The sequence below is a fragment of the Panicum virgatum genome, chromosome 4K (assembly GCF_016808335.1).
Source record: "Panicum virgatum strain AP13 chromosome 4K, P.virgatum_v5, whole genome shotgun sequence".
NCBI lineage: Eukaryota > Viridiplantae > Streptophyta > Magnoliopsida > Poales > Poaceae > Panicum > Panicum virgatum.
Genome location: NC_053139.1, coordinates 6952408 through 6976589, shown reverse-complemented (window position 1 = coordinate 6976589; position 24182 = coordinate 6952408). Strand labels below are relative to the sequence as shown.

General features: G+C 44.4%; 1 protein-coding gene across 4 annotated transcripts; it reads left to right on the top strand.

The window, feature by feature from the left end:
- The first annotated feature begins 516 nt into the window (after positions 1-516).
- On the top strand, positions 517-23870 carry LOC120702870 (glutamate receptor 2.2-like). Of its 4 annotated transcripts, none has more exons than XR_005686566.1 (5): positions 517-1088; positions 1566-2339; positions 2419-2529; positions 4656-5096; positions 23235-23363. XR_005686566.1 is itself a non-coding variant. In XM_039986832.1 (5 exons), the coding sequence occupies exon 5, from the start codon at positions 23201-23203 to the stop codon at positions 23708-23710; it is 510 nt and encodes a 169-aa protein (XP_039842766.1). In that variant the 5' UTR covers positions 517-1088; positions 1566-2339; positions 2419-2529; positions 4656-6150; positions 23092-23200; the 3' UTR covers positions 23711-23870. The 4 variants fall into 4 exon arrangements, 3 of the variants coding, with proteins under 3 accessions (XP_039842766.1, XP_039842765.1, XP_039842764.1); XM_039986832.1 differs by having other exon boundaries at positions 4656-6150; positions 23092-23870; XM_039986831.1 differs by lacking the exon at positions 23235-23363 and having other exon boundaries at positions 4656-5527.
- Positions 23871-24182: the final 312 nt, after the last annotated feature.

Sequence of the window (24182 nt, the reverse complement as noted above, 5' to 3'; positions counted from 1 at the left end):
AAGAGGAAACAAAGAAAGTTGATGCCGGGGCATCTTCAACGCTCCACCGTGGGAGGGTCGAGTGGGTGATTGTTAAGCTTCTGTGTCATTTCGAGTACAGATACATCTTCAAGAGCTTCAAACACGTCGAGGATGCAGGTCCGGAGTTCAGTTGGACTTGTTACCTGTCAAACTCGGAGTCGAGCTAAAGAAAATTCAGAGTCTACTACTTCAATTTCAATCTACTCGCAAAAAAAAAAAAATCAATCTGACGGTCACCATTGGAGCTATTCTACTTTGAAAGCTACTAGTTTTCCACGCGGCTACGCGCGCCTATTAATAACGGGAGCCATCAGGCTCGAACACGTAGGCCGCGTTTAGTTTGCGAACAATTTCGGCCTAGCCCAAAATTTTTCAAGTTGGGTTGTTTGGAAACTAAATGCCGCCCAAAATTTTTCGGCCTGTTACTATGGAGGCGAAATTTTTCTATAGCCGGACAAAAGTGCCCGCGTCCCAGCACCACCCCCACCCCCCGTCGCAACCCTATCCATTCGTCCGTCCGCCCTCGCCTTCCCCAACCAGCCGCCGCAGCGGTCTCCCTCTTCCTCAGGAACCCTAGCCGCCCCCTCCCCTTGATTCCCTTCCAACCACCGCATCCCGGCCTCGTAGGGCCAGCGCCGCGCGTGCAGATCCACGCTCTCGGGTGGCCGGTCGACCCGATGGACAGCTCGGACGGCGAGGCTTTCAATGGCGGCGGCGGGTATCCGAACCAAGGTGCCCCCTCCCCGAGGGGCTCCGGGTTCCCGGCCGCCTTCAGCACAATGGATCTCAACTCCGTCAACCCGTGGCCGGACATGAACGCCTACGGCACCTACATCAACTCGGGCCAGGAGGTGAACTCAATGCAGGCCCCTCCCCCCCTTCGCGTCTCACCTGAGTCGAGAGGAACAAGATCCGGCGCCCAGGAGCCTCGCAGCGGCGGTGAAGGAGGAGGAACTGCGACGGGCGCGAGGGGCCGGACCCCCACGACTCCCCGAGTCCGCGCCCCCGGCATCATCGGCAGCGACAACTTCGACAGCACATGGAACCCCCCACCGCCTCCACCCCGGGTACAAATCCTTTCTCCCCAGCTCTAGTCGCCAATGTTTTCCATCATACGATGACCGCCTTGTAGACGTCATTTTGCTTTCCGTTGTTGTCGTTGCAAAACATTTTAGGGTCGCAACATTGCGAAAGCCAGGGCCAATTAGACTCCTGAGCGCACATGCATTTTCTGCCAGCTTTACTGCATGCAAATAGACAATGGCAATTGCACCCAGGGTGTTATGAGCAAGGCAGGCTGGGCCGATATCAGGACCAGGTTCTTTGCTGCCACTGGAATGCTGCACACCACAGAACAATTTTCTAGCAGGTTCAGAAACCTGAAAAAAGAATGGCACTTCTGCAATTTGCACTTCTGCAATTTGCTGCGCTATGGGGGATCGGGGTTGGGTAGAGATGCAAATGGAAACCCTATTGCTGAAGACACTTTTCAAGCATGTGTCAGAGGTGCCCCTAACAGTGATGGTCTTTGGTTGTTCCTGCAGGTTCCGTGGACATCATCAAATTGGACCCAGAACATGTCGAAGAGGACTTCTATGAGATGATGGCAATGTGCATGGCAGCCGACGATGACGATGAGGACTTCTTCTTGTGTATGTATGAATTTGCAATGCATGCTGACAAACATTTGAGTAGAGCACCTTACAGGCGACCAAAATTGTCTGGTTTGGAATGGGTTCATTTGAAGTTGAACAATAGACAATCTTGTTACAACATGTTTAGATTGAGCCCGGACATGTTTTATAGCCTGCACTCTCTACTGACACAATCTTATGGACTCAAATCTAGTTCAAAATCAACCTCGATAGAGGCTCTAGGGATGTTTCTTTGGATGCTTGGGTCCCCTCAGTCAGCCAGGCAAGCTGAGGACAGATTTGAGCGATCTTTGGGGACAGTAAGCACCATGTTCAGCAAAGTTTTGAAGAGTGTGCTAAGGCTTGCTGCACACATCATAAAGCCTGATGATGCACAATTCAGCACTGTGCATCCGAGACTTCGCAGCCGTAGGTTCTATCCATACTTCACTAATTGCATAGGGGCAATAGATGGAACTCATGTACAGTGTGTGGTGTCGAAGAATCTATTCGTGCAGCATTTGTGTCGGAAAGGGACGGCCACACAGAATGTTATGGTTGCTTGCGACTTTGACATGAGGTTTACATTTGTGCTTAGTGGATGGCCCGGATCTGTCCATGATATGAGACCCTTTAATGATGCAATCACAACATATAGCCATGTTTTTCCACATCCACCGCCAGGTACAATTGCAAAGCTTCTGATGTAGTTTGGCAATGTTATGTGGATGTAATGACACTAACTCAGGTTCATTTGGTGTAGGAAAATATTACTTAGTGGACTCGGGGTATTGCAACCAGGTGGGATACCTAGCTCCTTACAAGGGAACCAAGTACCATCTGCAGGAGTATAGGAATGCCGGCCCGCCACAAGGTATGGAAGAGACCTTCAACTATGCACATTCTTCCCTTAGGAATGTCGTTGAGAGGTCTATTGGTGTGTTGAAAATGAAGTGGAGGATGCTGAAGGAAATACCTCCTTATTCCCCTGACAAGCAGAGCGAAATCATACAGGCCGCATGTGCATCGCATAATTTCATTAGGAATAGTGGTATACGGGATAGACACTTTCGCAGATGTGATCGTGATGAAAATTTTGTCCCACCTGAAGCATTAGAGGATCAGCCGGACCCAGAAGAAGTGGCGGATCAACCGGACGACATGAATGAGTTTCGGAATACCCTTGCGCTTGCTTTGTTCAACCGTAATTAACAGTTTTGTTGCACTTGTGTACGTATGTATTTGGAGCTGTACGTGTGAATGTGTGAGCGAATCCATTGTTTTTTTTTTGCGGCAACAGTTTTGTTTGTGCTGTTTTTTTCAGATTGTTGAGTTTTTGATCAGTTGTGGACGTGTATTATTACTTGTACTGTAGCTTTTGTGATAACATGTGGCAGTTCATCAATTTATGGATTCAGTTTTGGCAACGCGTATGGTGCTGCATGTAGTTTGAGGCATATGCAAAGGGTACCCTGTGATGCCTTTGTTAAGGGCAAAATGGTAAATTTCATTCTGCTGTCACAAACAAGTTCGGTAAACGCCACCCAAAATAGTTGGGCCTAAACAAATTGGCCGGGAGATCTGCCACTGGCAGCTTTTTGGGTGTGGCCAAAATTTTTTGCAAACTCCTGTAGTGTAAAGATGGAGCGGTCGTTGAGGCACTGCAGCCGTGCCAGTCCCAGCCTCTCTCTCGCTCTGCTCCTCCTGCACGTCTTGTGCGGCGGCGTGCCGTTGCCGGCGGCGGCGGCGGCCGGCGTGCGCGTGGGTGTGGTGCTGGACCTGACGAGCGACGCGGAGACGTCGTCACGGCGGCGCACGCTGGTACGAGCGCAACGACTTGACAGGTTTAAGGATTGTTTTAGAGCAACTCCAACAATCTTTGTATATCAGGTTAGGTAAAAATGAAAAAAAATATTTGTGAAAACTGCATCCAATAGACTCTCTTTCTGCCTCACCAAACCGATCCCTTCGCTCGCATTTTTGCCCGAGGGCCTGCTGAGGGAGTCCCGCTCGCCATCTCGCTCCTCCCGTCCGCGCGTCTTCGTCCTGCTCTCTCGCCGCCGCCTATCCTCCGCCTATACTCCGCCTGGGACGCCAACGGCGGCGAAGCCGAGGCCGAGGCCGCACGGGCGCTGCCGCCGGAGCTCGTGGGTCAAGAGTGAGCAGCGCCGCCGGCTGCCCCGCCTCCGTCCCGCGCTCCCGTGGCACTCCAGCGGGTCCCCCTCGCGGCGCGGCTGCCAACGGAGCAGCGCGACCATGGCCCGAGTGGGAGGTGTGGAGGAGCCGAGGAGGGAGCATGGAGCAGAGCAGGCAGGATGAGAGAGAAAGAATAGGGTGGGACTCATATGTCATAGTGTGTGGGGAGGGAGAGAGTTACATAAATAAATAGCTAATCTGTTGGACTCTACCATAACACGAAAAGTTAATTTTAGCTAAAGCGAAATTCGCTCGGAAGTAGAGATGACAATTTTACCCACGAGCACGCCTACGGGTAGAGCACGGGTAAGAATCATTACCCGCGGGTACCCGTTGGGTACTCAAAATACAATAATTATAACCTAATGAACTCCTTTGTTCTTAAATTTTATATCTCATTTTCTAGTGATGGTATGAACTACTACATAGAGTGGTAATGAAATTGTGTGAACTAATAGTTGTGAAAGTGACATTGATATTTTTCTTATAGTTTGCAATTAAGTGTATGCATTATTGTTGTATTTTTTAGATGAAATACTTAGCTATAATTGAATGCATTTACTTGCATACAACTTAAAAGATGCTTAAGATAAAAAAATGGTGCAAAACGTTTCCTTCTCTATGTTGCTAATGTTTTGCATTTATTTTTTTATAGACGATAAATTCAAAATGTGCTAATTCATGTGATCAAACAACATAACCCAAAACTCGATCCGTATCCGGTGGGTACGGGCACGGCATAAAATTCGACCCGCTAGACTTTGCAGGTATAAATATTTCTTCAAGTTTCGGGTATTATCGCAGACGGATATGTGGTCTATTTGCACTGTACCCGACCATTGCCATACCTGTTCGGAGCTTGGCCCTGCCGCCGGCACCGAGGCGGCTCTGTGACAGTGTGGAGCTCGCCGCCGCCGCCGCCGCCGAGCCCGCGGCCCCTGCCTCCGCCCTTTGAGCGCCCTTCTGGGGTAGCACTGGAGCCTATCGGCTGCTGCGCCCAGCGCTCATCTGGCGGGATGCATGCCGTGCACGCCCACCCTCCCAGCTCCCGTGATCTCCATGCCACTAGTTCCTCCGGGCCGATCTCAATGGCGCCGTCGCCGTCCCCAATAGTCCCGTATCGAGGCTAATGCCCAAACCTCCTGAACCAGGATGCATCTGCCTCCTGGTTGAGCTCTGCCGGGGGCTCGTCCCCCTTATCCTGTATTCGTGACTCGTGACTGAGTGGAACCCCGAAGGAAAAAGGTTCGTGGTTCTTTCGAGCAATTGGATCGATTATGATTTCACGTGATAGGGAAATTGGAAAATCAAAGAAAAGATGGCAATGTCATGTCTAAGGTTTGAGAAACTAGCAGCAGCAGTTTGGAGTGCAGTTATCAAATTGGTGTGGTTCTTAGTTACAAAAAAAAAAAGTTAATAGAGGGGCAGTGAGCTCTGATACATTTCATTGGAGAAGTCGTTAAGAACCATTACAAAAGGGAAGTAGAGGACAGAAGAGGATTGAAAGGAGAACCAAGCACGGAAGGTAAGCAAGGAAGTATGTGCAGAGGCACAAGCCCAGACCGCTGTCAGCACACTGTAATCTTGCAACATTTTTTTCTCGAACACGCAAGAGAGCTGTGTATCTTTGTATTAAGAGAAAATTTCGCAACATATTTAGCTCTAGTTTGCACCCACCCCGTCCATTTCATCCTTGAGTAGTGGTCTTAAATCAAGCATCCATCATTTTTTTTGCTTAAATAAAAAGCCCTTCCACTATCAGAGCACTAGAATAATCCAATTCCACATACTTACATTTGGAATTTCTTCAATGAGCTAGTCGTCTATGGCGCCTTATATTGATTGATACCGCCAAGGCACCAACTCTGCACCCTATGCTAGTTATCTTATCTCTGCTCCAAGTGTTCTATTGTAGAGTTTGATAAACTGTTCAATTTTTTCTTTGGTATCACTGGAATAGCAGTTGGGGCAGAGCTTCATTGTGGTTAAGGTGGCATAGCCCCCCTACCCTCCTCTGTTCGTGAAAGCAATAGCTAATTTCACTACTTAGAGCAATTGCTCTATGTATGCAATTCGCTCTTGTTGGCCCCTTTCAAGTCCTCGGCAAGCTCTGCCACTGTTTATATACAGCTCCATTAGCCTTTTGCGCTGCTAGAAGCAGGCTGTTTTGCCATCCCTGGTAGAGGTGGACTTTGGATATTGAATTCTACGTGCTTGGATTGAGTATAATAGACCATAGCCACATCTAATTGATAATATATATAAGAAACTACTAACTAGAATTGACCAAGATCTTTAGGCTTCATCTAATTGTGAGATCCCATCTACAGAACCCTTCGTGTTCTGTTAGTTGGGGTGCCCAGAATTCGATCCGGCCTCGGACGAGAGTTTTACGGGAGGATCTAGACTCGACTTTGTGTGAGAGTGTTGATCATCTGTGGAATCGCAGCAGAGAGGTAGGTACTTGCGAGGAAATTTATGTGCCAATTTCTTCATCTGCGCCCCTTCGTGGTGCAAATTCGATTCCATGGTCGACGATGGGTGGTGATACTAGATCATTTGTGCAGGTCGTCCGCACCGATTCAAGGTTTGCGATGGCTGATCAAGGACGTTTCGGAGGACAACATGGTCCGAGATCTGGGGGCTTCGGTTTCAATCAGACTGGTGGTCGTGGGAATGAGTATCAGTGGCAGGGAAACATATTTAATCACAGCTTCAGAGAGGGAAGGGAGAGACCGTTCAGAGGAGGAAGAGGGCAGAATTTTCAGTGGCAACAAAAGGATATGAACAGACAGGAGTTCAACAGCAATACAAGAGAACAACAGTTCGACCTCAGGAATAATTTAAATCAGGGGAGAGAACAGCAAAATAGGATTCAGGAAGAACAGAGGAAACGAGAGGTGGAAAGTTTGGAGAGGGAAAGACAGGCTAAACTGCAGGAGGATCTGAAAATGAAGGGGCTAGCTTTCCCAGAGGAAACAGTGCAATCGGGGGTTGATGGACCAACTGGAGGAGTTAATATGGATACTAGAAATCTAGGTAGAATGGATCATTCAGGTTAGTTTGGAGTGGAATTGCAGAATCCAGAAGTTAAGTACCCTGATACAGGTTGCAATAGATGTGGGAGAGTTGGTCATAAATCTGAAGAGTGTAAAAAATCAGTAGTGTGTCCAAGGTGTGGTAAAGAAGGGCATGTCCAGAGAGTATGTCCTGAAATCATGCCATGGGAATGGGTGGCGCCCTATTGTGGCCTAGCTGCACAAGGTCAAGGATTCCATGTGATTTTGGATGGGGATCAAGACCAGGGAGAGAGAGACATGGCTAATTGTGCTCTCATCACTATTTTGGAGGGGGAGGCAACTGCTAGACAGATTGAGCATGAATTCAGAACTCAAGCTGGTCCTACATCAAGCTGGAGATGGTATGCAAAGAAGCTAACAGACACTACTTTCCAAATGAGATTCCCTACAACAAAAAAAAGTGGAAGATCTATCATACTTTATTGGTATGCGCATGAGGACAAATCCAGAAGTCACTCTGAAAGTGGAAAAGTGGAAATCTAATGCTGGAACCAAGTTTGGGATTGAATCAGCTTGGTTCAGGATCCTGGGAATTCCTGTAGAAAAAAGAACAATGAAAAAAGCTAGTTTAATTGCATCTTTGGTTGGAATACCTTTAGAAGTTGATAGTGCAAATATCAAGAGATGGGAATTTATCAGGGTAAAGATTGGATGCAGGGACATAACCAAAGTTCCGGCTGTAGTAGAAGGTCTGTTGGATTTTCACTTCTATGACTTCACCTTTTAGAGGGAAGTCCCACAGGAAGGGGTCACCAATGCTGCTGGGACCAGTTGGACCAGAACTACTGACATGCCTTCAGGGGACTTTCCTTCCCCTAAAAAACCTAGATGGGGTGATGGCACATCACAACAAGATAAGGGGAGTGAAGCTCAGGGAAATTCAGTTGGCAACTCTGAAAAAAAATAGTCATCAACGAAGGCAGAATGATGAATCTCAGCAAGAACCTGGAGGGGTAACTGAAAATGAGAATTTTGGCACTCTTGACAAAGGAAAACAGCCACTTATGGAAGTGGAAAAGAAAGATAAAGAGGACAGTGAAGAAAGTGAAGATCAGGGTCTGTGCTTTGATGACATCATTTCACCAGGAAGACAACACTTGACTTTTGGATCTTTTAAACATATGGAGATCAAGAACCTATTCACTGTCATGTTGAGGGATAATGTGTCCGCAACCATAAATGAATATGGCACTAATTTCTACAACTCAAAGTTTGACTCCTTAGCAGCCATTGAGGCTAAAAATGCTCTGAGAGGCCTCAAAAATCAGTCAGGTTCTAATCATGCAGACCTGGACATTGATAAGTTGCCTCCAAAAAGCATAGAAACAATTCACAATGTGCTGGAGGTACAACATTCTCCTAGTCCCCTCTATGGAACTCAGGAGCCTCCTCAGCCTTATCTATCAAGCCAAGAAGATACCCTGCTTAAGAGTGCAACTGGAGATTATGGGGAGGGTGTAGCAGAAATGGCTGTGCAATTGGAGATTGATGATGTGTTGACGCTTCTTAAAGCGCCAATTTATGTACCGCAAGCGCACGAATCGTGTAGCTTTTCCCTTAGAGTATTCCCCCAAGGTTTATCAATCCACGGAACAAGTGTATTACTATGCTTAACTAAGCACTAATGATGTTGGTAAAAGATCTATATTGAGTGTTTGAGTGTGAAATAGATCTAATCTAACCAATCTAATCTAGACTAGTGAGCAATGGTATGTGTGTGCACAAGATATGAAGAGCATTTGTCCATAGGGTCTAGGATCACTAGAGATGTAATCGCCAAGCAACGAAGAATGGATCTAATCTACCAAAAGTGTGTTCCAAGATCAAAACCTTTCCCTCCCGCATACTGTCACTACACGAGGATAATCGGTAACGAATCAACAAGAACACGATAGTTGATGTAATCTAAGTAAACCATGCAAGAGCAAAGCAAACCCAAAGCCAAGTCGCGAACTATTAGGCATCAAAGCATCATCAACAAGAATCATGATAGATCAATCTCATAAAGGATTCGACAATTACAACTCAAGATCTCCTTACAACCCCATGAACAAATGAGGACTTTACCCCATGAAGCTAAGCGAAGCGTAGTCGATCATGGTGGTGAAATCTCCAGCAAGGGATGGATCCCTTGTCGTCCTCCAACTTGCAGTGGCACCGAGGGACGATGAGGCCTCCAGTGTCGCCTTTCTCTTGTGTCTAACTCGAATGGATCTCTGAAACTCATCTCTGGATGCTTCCTCTCTGCGATCTCTGCGATCTCTCCACCCCCCCTCTTTGACGGCGGCTTCGGGGTATTTATAGGCAGATATGGTCGGTGGTTTTGGTAAAACATAGATTAGGGTTGACGCATACTTCGTGCTGAAGAAAACCGAGATCGATTGGGCTCCGAAAAGGGCTAGGCCGGCCGGCCCAAGGACTCCAGGCCGGCCAGCCTGGGCCTTTTCTGGCCCCTTTCGGTCCCATCTTTTGCGTGTTGAATCTTCCTCTTATTCCTCATCTTAGCCCAGTTGTAACCATGCGTCAAAACATCTCCGAAAATGTCCAATTTCCTGTCAAAATGCAACATGCTCCAAAATCCAGGACAAAATCGAAAACGGTCAAGTTCGGTGCCAAATGGCGGATTAGTACATGAATCATCCCGAAGAATTTACCAAAACAACTCCTAATCATATAGTAAAATGGGTACTTAAGGAGCGTCGACATTCCCCCCATGCTTAGCTTTTGCTCGTCCTCGAACAAATCAAATCATCAAATCCTTCCATGGGTTGCTCAAGAGTTCTCGAACTGCAAAATTTACTTATGCAAACAAGTTTAACAATATTTCTTCAAACAAAGGTCAGAGGAGCAGCGAGGATAATCATATCATGGGCGTTTAAAAACTCATCCAATATTACTCCACAACTCTTACCTTTAGCCGGCAACTCGAATATCGACAACACTTGCTTTTCTTGCCATCCTTGAAGGTTTTTCTCTCTTTTTTTATTTAAGAAACAAAATACCCTGCAACAAAGGTTAGACCAAAAATTCTTGCACAAGTCCTTTCATGTCTCTCAATATAAGTGGCTATCCTATTTTATTTGCAAACTCTCATCTCCCAAAAAGTCTCTCAAGTATAAAGTGGGGCTATAGGTGAGGCTTAGCAAAGTATATACATATATTGTAAAATTAAGAAAACCTTCTAATGATTGCTTACCTTCTGAGCCAATGATCATGAGAGTTTCTCCATAATGTAAAGGGTTCAAGGGTAAGAAGATTTAGAATGGTGGACATGTGCAAAGGCATACAAAAAGATTGACTTCAAGGCACAAGCATCGTCTTCATTGTCGGATTGCACATGGTTGGAATTGAGGATATTGTTCTCAAACAACAAGGTGATATCTTTTTGCACTTCTCCAACCATAGAATCCCCTCTTATTATTTTTTTCTTCTCTTCTCATACATTTTTTTTCTTTTCTCTTTCTTCTTCTCTTTTTTTTCTCTCCCGAATTTTCTCTCTCTGTTCCGACCCTTTTTCATAGGACACTTTCTATAAAACATAGATAGCCAAATCTCCAAAGTGTCTCCCTGAATTTTTGGAGCCCGAACCGAGACCAGAGAGGCCTAGGCCGGCCGGCTCAGGAGGTGTAGGCCGGCCGGCCTAGGGCTTTTCCAGGTCGGATTCGGTCCATCTTTCCAGTACTCCTTCCTTTCTTCATCCCAAAGTTATGTTTTATACAAATCATGCGCAGAAACAGAACGTATCCTCACAATTGGGTTGTGGTCAAAGAAGACGATAATAAACAAGATAATCTCGGGTTCAGGTTTTGGAATCCGGTAGATCTCATGAGTTGTTCCAATGAGGAATTCTCATTACCGAATATTGACGGGGCTAGCAATTCAGAGATGAAAAATACGGACATGATTATTTCTCGAAATTAAAACTCCCAAGAGAAAGAAATCCTAACTCAACTCAATGTACATCCAATACTTATGGTGGAACGAATAAAGCTTTTGGATGATAGGATTTTTACTCTCGACTTGTCAAGAACTTGATCAACCTTATGTTTGTAGGGGTTTTATTATTTTTATGAAATTAAAGTCCTCCAAATCATGCCTTACTCGCAAGCGTAATCAAAACCAAGTGCTAGATCAAAGCTCAAGTGTGGGTATTAACATGGACGAATAATCTACTAAGCTCCACAAATACGAAATAAATTTCATGACAACGCTCGTGAACAATTGCTTTTAAAGAAAATAAAGTAAAATTGAATGCATAAATAAAATTGCACGATCCAACAAAAACAAAGACTCTTTTTATTTTGTTTTCATGACTCAACGCTAATTTAAGACTCACTCTTACACATGCGAAAAAATAAAGCACACAACGCTAGACTATGACTCTCACACATGCGAAAAATAAAGCACACAACGCTAGACTATGACTCTCACACATGCAAAAAATAAAGCACACTCACACGACGAACTTTCGAGTAAACAAAGACCAAAATTCAATTTACAAGTCATCACACCTCCCCCCATGCTTAGATTATGCGGCGTCCTCGTCGCAATGATATAAAAGACGGGTGTGACACTCGTCGGTGTTCTCAACGGCACCTCAGGCAATTGCATCTTGGACGCCCTCCTCCTTGCTTTTGTAGATTTCCGACCATCCCGAATAACTTCCTTATGTTGCGGAGAAGGAAGTTGTAATCTCTTTCGGTCAAGATCTCGATGTCGTCCATCCTTCTATCCATTGCCATGATTCGATCGTGGCACCTATCAATGGTGGCATGGAGGTCCGCGATGTCATTGCGGCACTTGTCACAGCACCTGAAGTGATGCCCGCTGCGGTTGGGGCTGTCGTCGTCCTTCTCCTTCTTGCCGCTATCGCCTCCGGAGGGGTCATCTTCTTCTTTTCTCTCCTCTTCGGCCCACCCCGGCCAATCATCATCGTAGTCACGACCGGTGGCACCCCATGAACCAGGGCTCATGATGCTCTCCCAATCGCTGTCCCCCGCATAATCCTTCGGCTCCGGGGTGTGCTCGATGTAGTTCTTTCTTTTGACTCCGAGGAGGCGCAAGGAACGCCTAGGCACGGGTGGCTTTTTGTCTTGTCGCTTCTCGCCTTCGTCTTCATCGCTGCTGATGACGACGACCACCCTTCGGGCTTTAGCTAGCTTCTTGTTGTACCATTGAAGGCCCTTCCCTCCAACGCTCATCCTTGCTTGAGTATTGAATTTCTTCGGAGGGGCTTTCGCTTCACATCGCTTTGCTTCGACAAGGAGGGGTTGCGCACCGGTTGCCGAGATGGGGCTAGGCGTCTTTGGCGTGGGGGTGTCAGGCGTCCAACCTCTCTCCTCGATCTCCATTGCTGCAATCATGGCTCTTGCGCTCGCTGGACCGGCCATTGTCGACGTCTCTCACGAGGTGGTGGTGTAGATTGAAAAGTAGGAGAGAATAGATCTAACCCGCGCCTCTATTTATATCCCGAAAAGACTTGGACGAGAAGTCCAAAATCTCTTCGGTTTTGGCATGCGAAATCTATAAGACATAGGTTTGAAATTTCCTTATCTCGTACCTACCAAAAATTGAGACCGATTCGCACACGAAGTGGCTTAGGCCGGCCGGCCTACGGGTGTTGGGCCGGCCGGCCCAGGGGGTTTTTCAGCCCCCTGGACTCCAACTTTTTTCGAGGTGCTCACCAATAAAGTAGAAGGCTATGTTTTACTCAAAGTTCGTCCAGAATAGAAATAAAACTAAGAAAATAAAATCTAAAAGAGAATATTAACAAACTTATCTTGCTTAACGTCGTTAGGCTTGACGTTCCGGTTCCTCATCCATGGTGTATATGTCGATGTAATGAAAGGGGCACGACGTCGGGCTCCAAGAATACCTTTAGTCGCTGTCCGTTCACCACATATTGGTCGCCTTTCGCATCCATGATTGGCACCGCTCCCGTGGGTGAAACCGAGTGTACGATGTATGGTCCATCCCATTTGCTTTGTAATTTTCTTTTGCCAAAGAGTTTGAATCTTGAATTGTAGAGTAGGACTTTGTCTCCTTCATTGAATTCCTTGTTTTGTAATCGTTTGTCATACCATCTCTTCATCCTTTCTTTGTAAATTGATGCACTATTGTACGCTTTCAATCTTAACTCCTCCAATTCACTTATTTGGATTCTCCTTTTAATTCCAGCGGCTTCCACATCAAAGTTCATCTCCTTCATCGCCCAATATGCCTTATGTTCTAGCTCAACCGGCAAGTGGCATGTTTTTCCATAAACAAGTTGATAAGGAGTCATACCAATCGGGGTTTTGTGTGTCGTACGATATGCCCATAGTGCATCATCTAGTCTATTCGACCAATCTTTTCCTCCTTTTACCACGGTCTTCTTTAAAATGTCCTTCAATTGCTTGTTCGAAGTTTCCGCTTGTCCGTTTGTTTGGGGGTGATAAGCCGTGGACACTCTATGTTCAATTCCCAATTTCTTCAAGCATTTACCAAAGTCTTTGCCCGTGAAGTGTGTTCCTCCATCGGTTATCAAGATTCTCGGGATGCCATATCGAGGGAAGATTACCGATTTAATCATGTGTGTGGACTCCTCTGTTGATGCCTTCCGACACGGCATAGCTTCAACCCACTTAGAAACATAATCCACCATCACCAATATATGCTCAAACCCATGTGAGTTCACAAATGGTCCCATGAAATCGATTCCCCAGACATCAAATAGATCTATTTGCAAATTGTAGTTCAATGGCATGGCATTCCTTTGCGAGATATTCCCCGTCCTTTGGCATTCCGGACAAGTCGAAACAAATCTTTTCGCATCTTCATGCATCTCGGGCCAATAGAATCCACTAGCCCATACCTTAGCTTGAGCTCTAAAGTGCCCATAATGTCCTCCATATTCCGACGAGTGACACTTTCTTAGAACTTCTTCACGTTCCTCTCTCGGTATGCATCTTCTTAGGACTCCATCTTCTCCATATCTATATAAGTATGGTGGATCACAATAGTATTTTCTTCTTTCCGTGATCACTCTTCTCTTTGCATTCTTGTCCAAGTGATCCAAGGGCATCCCTTTTATTGCCCTTATTATTTCATTCATCCAACTATCTTTGTCGAGAATTCTATATAGGTGATCATCTCTCATTTGATCCTCTATCGGTTCTTTTCCATCATCTCCATGGTTCATCCTTGATAGGTGGTCGGCCACAACATTTTCTGCCCCTTTCTTGTCCCTTATCTCCACATCGAATTCTTGTAGCAATAGGATCCATCGAATCGCATGGTTTAGCATCTTTCTTGGACAAGAGATACTTGATTGCCGCATGGTCGGTATAAACTATCACCTTAGGGTTTACTATGTATGATCTGAATTTTTCGAAGGCGAATACCATGGCAAGCAATTCTTTCTCCGATGTTGCATAATTAACTTGGGCTTCATTGAGAGTCTTGCTTGTGTAGTAGATAGCATTTACCTTCCCCTCTTTCCTTTGTCCAAGAATGGCTCCTACGGCGTAGTCGCTTGCATCACACATGATTTCAAAAGCTAGATTCCAATCCGGAGGTTGCATGATAGGAGCACTTATGAGGGATTGCTTGAGTGTTCGAAATGCATGAAGACAATCACTATCGAAGATGTACTCCACATCTTTTTGGAGAAGTTGTGTCAATGGCTTGGTGATTTTCGAAAAATCCTTTATGAACCTCCTATAAAATCCGGCATGACCGAGGAAGCTCCTCAAAGACTTGATGTCCGTAGGTGGTGGCAACTTCTCCACGGTTTCTATTTTTGCTCTGTCCACCTCTATCCCTCTCTCGGAGATAACATGACCGAGAACAATTCATTCTTTCACCATGAAATGACACTTCTCCCAATTAAGCACAAGATCAACCTCTCCACATCTTTTAAGAACTTTCTCCAAATTTCCCAAGCAATTATCAAAGCTAGTGCCATGCACCGAGAAATCATCCATGAATACCTCCATAATCTCTTCTATGAAATTTGAAAATATAGCCATCATGCACCTTTGAAAAGAAGTGGGCGCATTGCACAATCCAAAAGGCATCCTCCGATATGCAAAAGTTCCATACGGGCAAGTAAATGTGGTCTTATGTTGATCATCTGGATGAATAGGTATTTGGAAGAATCCCGAGTATCCATCAAGGTAGCAAAAGTGTGAATGCTTTGCCAACCTTTCTAGCATCTCGTCAATGAATGGTAGTGGAAAATGATCCATCCTTGTTGCCTTATTCAATTTTCTATAATCGATGCACATCCTCCATCCCGTGATGGTTCTTTGCGGTATCAATTGCTCCTTCTCATTTTTCACAACCGTGAGTCCTCCTTTCTTCAGAACGCAATGCACGGGGCTTACCCATTCACTATGTGGCACGGGGTATATTATTCCGGCATTCAACAATTTGATAACCTCCTTCTTCACCACATCACGCATAGCATGGCTCAACCTTCTTTGATGCTCTACGACCGGCTTGTATTGCTCCTCGAGTTGTATATGGTGTGTGCAAAAAGCGGGGCTAATACCTTTCAAGTCGTTAATCGAGTAGCTGATCACCTTTTTGTGCTTCTTCAATAAATTCAGCAACTTCTCCGTCTCTTCCGGGCTCAATTCGTCGCTAATAATCACCGGAAAAGTCTTGCCATCTCCCAAAAATTCATATTTCAATCCCTTGGGGAGTGGCTTCATCTCAACATCGGATGCACCATCCTCTTCTTGATCTAACTCTCCAATGTCTTCAAATTTTTCTTCCTCCAAATTCCCGTATTGCGGCTTCAACTCTTCCATTGTTTCCACTAGTTCTCCGTCTTGATCATCTTGAGCGTCTCCATTCTCCAAAGCGCGTTGGAGAAGATCCCTGAAAGAATCAATGGAACGAATGCTCTCTACCTCTTCGTTATCAAGAGGTAGAGGTGAAGCAAAAGACGGTTTTGAATGAAATTCAAATGTGTGCTTCTCTCCATCTAGATCAAAAGTGACAATCCCTTTTCCAACATCTAGAACAGCATTTACTAATTTGAGAAAGGGTTTTCCAAGAATTATGCCTTCATGCTCATCATCACTAGCATTAATCACAAAAAAGTCGGTAGGAATTTTTTTACCCGCTATAGCAACATTTAGATTTCTAAGCACTCCTAGCGGTTTGATTAATCTACCATCTCCCATGATCAATTTAATGATTGTGGCATCTAGGTTTGATATTTCGTTAAAAAGCTCAACATAAACCTTGGAACTCATCACACTAACATGGGCGCCAACGTCACATAAAATATTGCAACATTTTGTTCCGTCTATCATGCAATCAACACGAGGTGTGGGTGATGGATTACCTTCACCTTGATCGCTTCCAATCGCATATACTTGGGCTATGTGCGCGTAGGGTGACGATTCCGAGTTTACTCCCAGGGTCCTTTTGATCTCCAGCACTTCGTCCAAGTCAATCTCTTCCTCTTTTTCTTCAAAAAGTTTCCGAATAATATCACCGGCCGATTCCTTGTCAAATGTATATCCCATGTGATTATCCGGTGGGAAGTCTTCCGCTATCACCTTCGCCATTGCTCGTTGATTTGGATGCGGTCTTGCTTTGTCGAACAATCTTCCGAAGTCAATTGGTATCCAATCCATTTGCTCGAATTCCCTTAGCGATTTAGCGGTGCCCGTGGTTCTTCCTTTCTTTTCCGGGTCATCTTTCATTGCACTCCGGACCGATGCTTCTTCATCGTGGTTTGTCTCAATGACTTTCCCATGCTTCGGTTGTTCTTTCCTCACTTCCGATGCCTCTTTTCTGAAAATTCTAGCAAGCACCCGTACTTGAGATTCTTCCTCGGAGCTTGCCGAACATAGTTTTTCCCAATCTCTTCGCATGGCCGCACCCTTGCTGATTTTTTGTAGGAGTTGGGCGGCTTCCGTGAGTGTTTTCTCCATGAGATCTCCTCCTGCACACATTTGAATAAACTGCATGCACTCAGGGGTTAGGGAAAAGTAAAAGGTATGCAAGAGTACTTCACCGGAAAATCCGAGCTTCGATCCTTGTTCAATCAATCCATTGAATCTATACCATGCTTGATCTATCCCTTCTTCTTCTCCTTGCGCGAAATTGATCACTTGCTTCAGAATATGTTGAACCTTGCTTAACGGAAAGAACTGCTCGCAAAATTTCTTCATCAAGTCATCCCAATTTCCTTTTACCTCGAAGGATGCAAGTGCAAACCATCTTCTCGCTTCTTCCGCAAGTGAGTATGGGAAAAGATTCCATCTAAACCAAGCTAGCGGAACTCCGTCTTGTTATACCGTGTTGCATAGCATTGTGAACCACTTGATATGTCTACATGGGTTGTCCGTCTCATCTCCTCTAAAGGGGTTTGCCGCCGCCATCTTGATGATTTGAGGCTTGATCTCGTACTCGGTGGCTCGCAACACCGAATCTGATTTTTGCATGTCGAAGTCCTCCGATCGCGGGCTTGCATAGTCCCTTAGTGATTTTTCTCCTTCCTCCACGTGTTGAATGAGATGGTCCATCTAGACAATTAAAACAAAAACAAGAAAACAAAAATTTTGTAGGGAAAAGGTTAGGTGTTAGTAACCAACAAAATTAATACAAAGTTAAACGTAGCAAAATCACTTGTTCCCCGGCAATGGCGCCAGAAAAGCTTGTTGACGCTTCTTAAAGCACCAATTTACGTACCGCAAGCGCACGGATCGTGTAGCTTTTCCCTTAGAGTATTCCCCCAAGGTTTATCAATTCACGGAACAAGTGTATTACTATGCTTAAATAAGCACTAATGATGTTGGTAAAAGATCTATATTGAGTGTTTGAGTGTGAAATAGATCTAATCTAACCAATCTAATCTAATCTAGACTAGTGAGCAATGGTATGTGTGTGCACAAGATATGAAGAGCATTTGTCCATAGGGTCTAGGATCACTAGAGATGTAATCGCCAAGCAATGAAGAACGGATCTAATCTACCAAAAGTGTGTTCCAAGATCAAAACCTTTCCCTCCCGCATACTGTCACTACACGAGGATAATCGGTAACGAATCAACAAGAACACGATAGTTGATGTAATCTAAGTAAACCATGCAAGAGCAAAGCAAACCCAAAGCCAAGTCACGAACTATTAGGCATCAAAGCATCATCAACAAGAATCATGATAGATCAATCTCATAAAGGATTCGGCAATTACAACTCAAGATCTCCTTACAACCCCATGAACAAACGAGGACTTTACCCCATGAAGCTAAGCGAAGCGTAGTCGATCATGGTGGTGAAATCTCCGGCAAGGGATGGATCCCTTGCTGTCCTCCAACTTGCAGCGGCACCGAGGGGCGATGAGGCCTCCGGTGTCGCCTTTCTCTTGTGTCTAACTCGAATGGATCTCTGAAACTCGTCTCTGGATGCTTCCTCTCTGCGATCTCTGCGATCTCTCCGCCCCCCCCCCCCTCTTTGACGGCGGCTTCGGGGTATTTATAGGCAGATATGGTCGGTGGTTTTGGTAAAACATAGATTAGGGTTGACGCATACTTCGTGCTGAAGAAAACCGAGATCGATTGGGCTCCGAAAAGGGCTAGGCCGGCCGGCCCAAGGACTCTAGGCCGGCTGGCCTAGGCCTTTTCTAGCCCCTTTCGGTCCCATCTTTCGCGTGTTGAATCTTCCTCTTATTCCTCATCTTAGCCCAGTTGTAACCATGCGTCAAAACATCTCCGAAAATGTCCAATTTCCTGTCAAAATGCAACATGCTCCAAAATCCAGGACAAAATCGAAAACGGTCAAGTTCGGGTGCTAAGTGGCGGGTTAGTACATGAATCATCCCGAAGAATTTACCAAAACAACTCCTAATCATATAGTAAAATGGGTACTTAAGGAGCGCCAACATGGCGCAACCCCAGTTGTTGAAAGGGACAACATGGAAGAAGAGAAGTCAAGAGTTTGTGCAGAAACTCTAGTGGAAGATGTTATTGAAGAAAAATTAGGGGAGCATGAGGAGGATCAGGGAGTGATTGACACAATATTGACTAAAAATGAAGATGCCAATCATCATCCCATGAGGCAGAGTAAAAGAATCAAAGAACAAGGACTTGGACACTTGAAGATGGCTGATAAAGCAGAAGCTCTCCAAGCAAACAAAAAATTGGAAGGTAACTCTCTGAAATTCAAGAACTCCTTTGCAGTTCTTGAAAATGATGTTTTATTAGATAGAACCAATAAGATGGGTATAAACTCTAAAAAGATTGATCTAGATTTTTTTGACATTATGAAAGATTTAGAATTAGCTCGGGCTAATTTAATTGAAAGAGCCAAAGAAGATAAGCAGGATAAAACTAATGCTAGTTCTGATACTGATCTCCCCTCTGAGGAGATAAAGTTTATTACCTGGAATTCTGATTCTTCAGATGAAGGGTTTAAAGTGGTGTCATCCAGAAAGTATAAAGAAAGCAGAAAAGAAAAAGCTCCTGTAAGAAAACTGGATGTGTAGAACCCCAACCTATTGATGGGGTAGTTGTATCTAAGGGAGATGTAACCAAGATTAGCTCTGGTTATAATCTCAGGGGAAGAAGGGATCTGGAAAAAAAACATCATGATTGGACTGATTTGGAATTGTAGAGGTATGTCCAAAAAAGGCATGAGTAGGTGGATGATGGAGTTATTGAGGGATTATCAGGTTGATTTTGCTGGGTTCCAAGAAACCATCAAAAAAAAGTATGATAACATTTTTTTTAGGAAAATTGACCCAGGTAATCTCTTTTCTTGGCACTGGTTGCCTGCTACTGGACATTCAGGTGGTGTGCTCTGTGGGGTGAGACTAGAAAGATTTGATGTCATATCCTTTTCAGTTGGTCATTTCTCTCTTTTTGCTCATGTTTTGGATAAAAAAGAGAATAAAGAACTGATGCTAGTGACTGTCTATGGACCAGCTCAAGAGGATAAGAAAGATCAATTCCTGACTGAATTAGCTCAAATATGCAGCAACAAAAAGTATCCTATGCTTCTTGGTGGTGATTTTAATATATTAAGATTCAGCTCTGAAAAAAATAAGTCTTTCCACAATAATAAACATTCTGACATTTTTAACTCTATCATTAACTCTTTTGAGCTGAGAGATCTTGATATTAGTGGAGGTAGGTTTACTTGGAGTAATAATCAAGAGAATCCTACTTTGGAGAAGCTGGACAGAATCTTGATTAATGAGGATTAGGAATCTAATTTTTCTCTAACCACTTTAAGGAAAATACCAAGATTCATGTCAGATCACAATCATCTGTTGTTGTGTTATGGACAAGAACCTGAAAAGAAAAACCATCCATTTTGCTTTGAAACAGTTTGGCTGAGGCATGAGTTCTTACCAAAGGTAGCTGAAATTTGGGGTGAAGAGGTGAGAGCCAAAGATGCTGCTGAAGTATGGATTATTAAGTTAAAAAGAGTGAAAAAATTTCTTAAAGGTTGGGGTATCAGCCTAAAAGGACATGCTAAAAAAACAAGAGAATGCTACAAGAGGAATTGTTGAATCTGGAAATAAAAGAAGAGGAGGGCCTACTTCCATCTCACATAATGGAAAGGAAAACCTTTATCCAAACTGAGTTATTGAGATTGGTGGCTGAGGAAGAATTATACTGGCACAAGAGATCCAATTCAAAATGGTTGTTGGAGGGGGACAATAACACAAGTTTTTTTCACAGAGTTGCAAATGGTAAAAAAAGGAAAAATATGATCTTCAGTCTGGAAGGAGATAATGGTATTATCAAGGAACAAGACCAGTTACTTGACCATGCTACATAGTATTATAAATCCTTTTTTGGTCCTGTTGGAGACTCAAGAGTAGAATTGGATCCTGAGTGCTGGGGAATACATGAAAAGATCTCGGTGGCAGATAATAACCATTTAACTACCCCTTTTACTGAAGAAGAGGTCAAAAGGGCCATATTTGACATGGAAAAAATACAGCACCAGGTCCTGACCATATACCTATTGAGTTTTATCAGCACTGTTGGGAGATAATCAAGGGTGAGATTATGGATATGTTTGCAGAATTTTATGATGGAAAATTGGACTTAAAAAGACTCAATTATGGAACTATCACCTTACTGCAGAAAATAAAAGAAGCCAACAAGATATAGCAATATAGACCTATTTGCCTCCTCAATGTGATCTACAAAATCTTCACAAAAGTCTTGATGATGAGATTAGAAACAATCATGAGGAAGATCATAAATAAGTCACAAAATGCCTTTATTAAGGGAAGGAATATCATGGATGGAATTATGTGTCTTCATGAGATATTGCATGACACCAAGTTAAGAAAAGAAAATGGGGTGGTGTTTAAATTGGATTTTGAGAAAGCCTACGATAAAATAAGTTGGAAGTTTCTTAAAAGGTGCTTTGAACAAAGAGGCTTTGATAAGAGGTGGTGTGACTGGATTTGGGCGGTGATGACTAGTGGGACCTTGAATGTTAAAGTAAATGACTCTTTGGGACCTTACTTCATGTGTGGGAAAGGGGTAAGACAGGGAGATCCACTCTCCCCCCTTCTGTTCAATATGGCAGCTGATGTTCTGGCAAAAATGATAACTATAGCTCAGGAAAATAACCTCATAACTGGATTGGCAGTAGACTATGTTGAGCATGGAGTGGTTGTGCTGCAGTACGCCGATGACACAATCTTATGCCTTAAAGATGAAGTGGAAGTGGCCAGAAACACGAAATTGCTGCTATATCTTTTTGAGGAAATGTCTGGTCTTAAAATTAATTTTGACAAAAGTGAAGTAGTTATGGTGAAAGATGATGATCAAAAAAGGTGAATATTAGTCTGCTAGCTAAATGGTGGTGGAAGTTAGAAAATGGTGAGGGGCTCTGGCAGGATATTGTCATGGCAAAATATGTGAAAAAACAATGTTTGCACAATCTGGAAAAGAAACCTGGTAATTCTCCGATCTGGAATGATCTTCTCAAGGTGAAAGAGTTCTATCTGAAGGGTCGAATTATGATTGTGGGAAATGGCCAATCCACAGACTTCTGGCAAGATGCTTGGTGTGGCACCATGCCTCTGAAAGAAAAGTTTCCTGATCTCTTTGCTATTTGCAATACTAATGTGGTTTCAGTGGAAGGGATGGCTCGAAATGGGTGGAGATTGACGTTCAGAAGATGGTTAGATGTGGCAAAACAAATTCAATACAGACAATTGCGAGACATGATAACTCCCTTGGCTTTGTCTAATGAAAAAGACATACCTAAATGGTGCTGGGATGGGAGAGGAATTTTTTCTGTAAAATCTCTGTATGCTCACCTATGTGAATCACGTCCCAGAATTTCTCATACCAATCTTTGGAGGGCTAAACTACCTCTGAAAATAAAAATCTTTATGTGGCTGGATGAAAAGAACTCAATCCTAACCAGGGATAATCTGACCCGAAGAGATTGGCATGGGGATAAGAGATGCAATTTCTGTCTTGAAAATGAATCAGTTAATCATTTGTTTTTCGATTGTTCCATGGCAAGATATGTTTGGAGTTTAGTTGCATATGTGGTGGGCACGGACTGTAGGCCATGCTCATTCGATCAGTTTTGGTTATGGGCAAAACAGTTCTTTCCTCTAAGTGAAAAATTTCTATATGTCGGGCTTGCAGCGATTTGCTGGGCGATTTGGAGAATGAGAAACAAAATTCATTTTGACAAAAAAGGTTGTAAGATCTCCTATTGAGATCATATGCTTAGCTTCTTCTTTTATGTCTTTTTGTGCAGAATTGCAGTCGGAAGAAGACAAGTCGCAGTTGGAAGCTGGCGCTGAAGATCTCAAGAAGGCTGCTCTATCATTTCACCCGCAAGAAGCTCAAGCAGAGGATGTCGGTGTGGTTCTACTCAACTGATGGAGGCGTAGTCGTTGGTTCTGTTTAAATGTCTAGCTTGTGGGGTGGAGTTTTCTTGCTTTTGAGTCTCTGGTGGTGCAGTGAATTGTTAAAAACAGAGGTTGGGCTCTGTTGCCGGTTAAGTGTTGTCCTGTGTTGTCGAGCAGCTTTTACTTGTGTTTGGTCACCAGACTTGTGTGGTGTAGTTCTGCTAGGTTGTTTGTGGCTACTCAACTGAAAACTCTGTAATTTCGTTACTTTCAGTAATGAAATTCGGGCACAGTCCCACGTTGGGAAAAAAAAAAGATCTTTAGGCTTCATTATATCAGCACTGCTAACATGCTGTAATTCAGCAAACCATAGTTCAGGGAAACAGCAAGTTTGATGCATATCTGATTTTGGTCAACATTGAATGTTATACTAATGTATACTGTGCTGTATGCTCATATGCTTGCAGCCGATGATCTAATCAGAAACGATCAGGTGCAAGCAATTATTGGGCCTCTGACTTCAGCCGAAGCTGAGTACATTGCTTACCTTGGGAATCACGCACTCACTCCAATCCTCTCACTTGCTCCAGTTTCTGCAGCATTGGCGCCATCATTAACACCATTCTTTCTGCATACTGCACCCATTGCCTCCTCTCAGGCCAAGTTGATTGCTGCCATCCTTGCTATGTTCAAATGGCGGACAGCCAGCTTAATCTATGAAGACTCAACATATGGAGCTGGCATTACCCCGGAGCTTGTATACACCCTTCAGGGTTACAACACTTGGATTATAGATAGTTTAGCTTTGCCCATTGATGCAACTGAGAGCTACTTGGACACATTATTATACTACCAGAAGGAGAATTCCACACGGGTATTTATTGTGCACATGCTTCCAGACCTTGCTGCTCGCGTCTTCCACCGGGCCAGTGTTGCCTGTTAAGGGTATAAGAGTAAATGAGTCAAGGGTAGTTTAGTTTTTTTCTATTGTCTAGGGTTTGGGTGCTCATGTACTATATATACCCCATTTGGGGCTATCCAATACATCCAACATTTCAGCCTCCATTCCTATCTTGTAACATGGTATCACAGCTCCAGGTTTCTTGAATTCGTCCGTCACCCTCCGTTGCCGCTGCGCTGCCCCTGGGAGCTTCGTTTGCTCCTGGGGGGCGGCCTCTCCTCCAGTAGCGCCAAACCCATTTCTTTTTTTAGTAGCTGCGTCGTAGTAGCAGCAGCAGTAGCAAGATTTCGTCGTAGATCTCCATCGCCGTTCGTCCCGTCGTTGATCCGCTCGCGAGAGGGGAGCAGCAGCCCCTGCCCGTCATGGATCCATCACCGCCGTCCTCTGTCCGCCGCCCGTTGCGGCGGATCCATCCGCGCCGTCGCGCGGCGCCCGCCAACGCCATCTGCGCCCG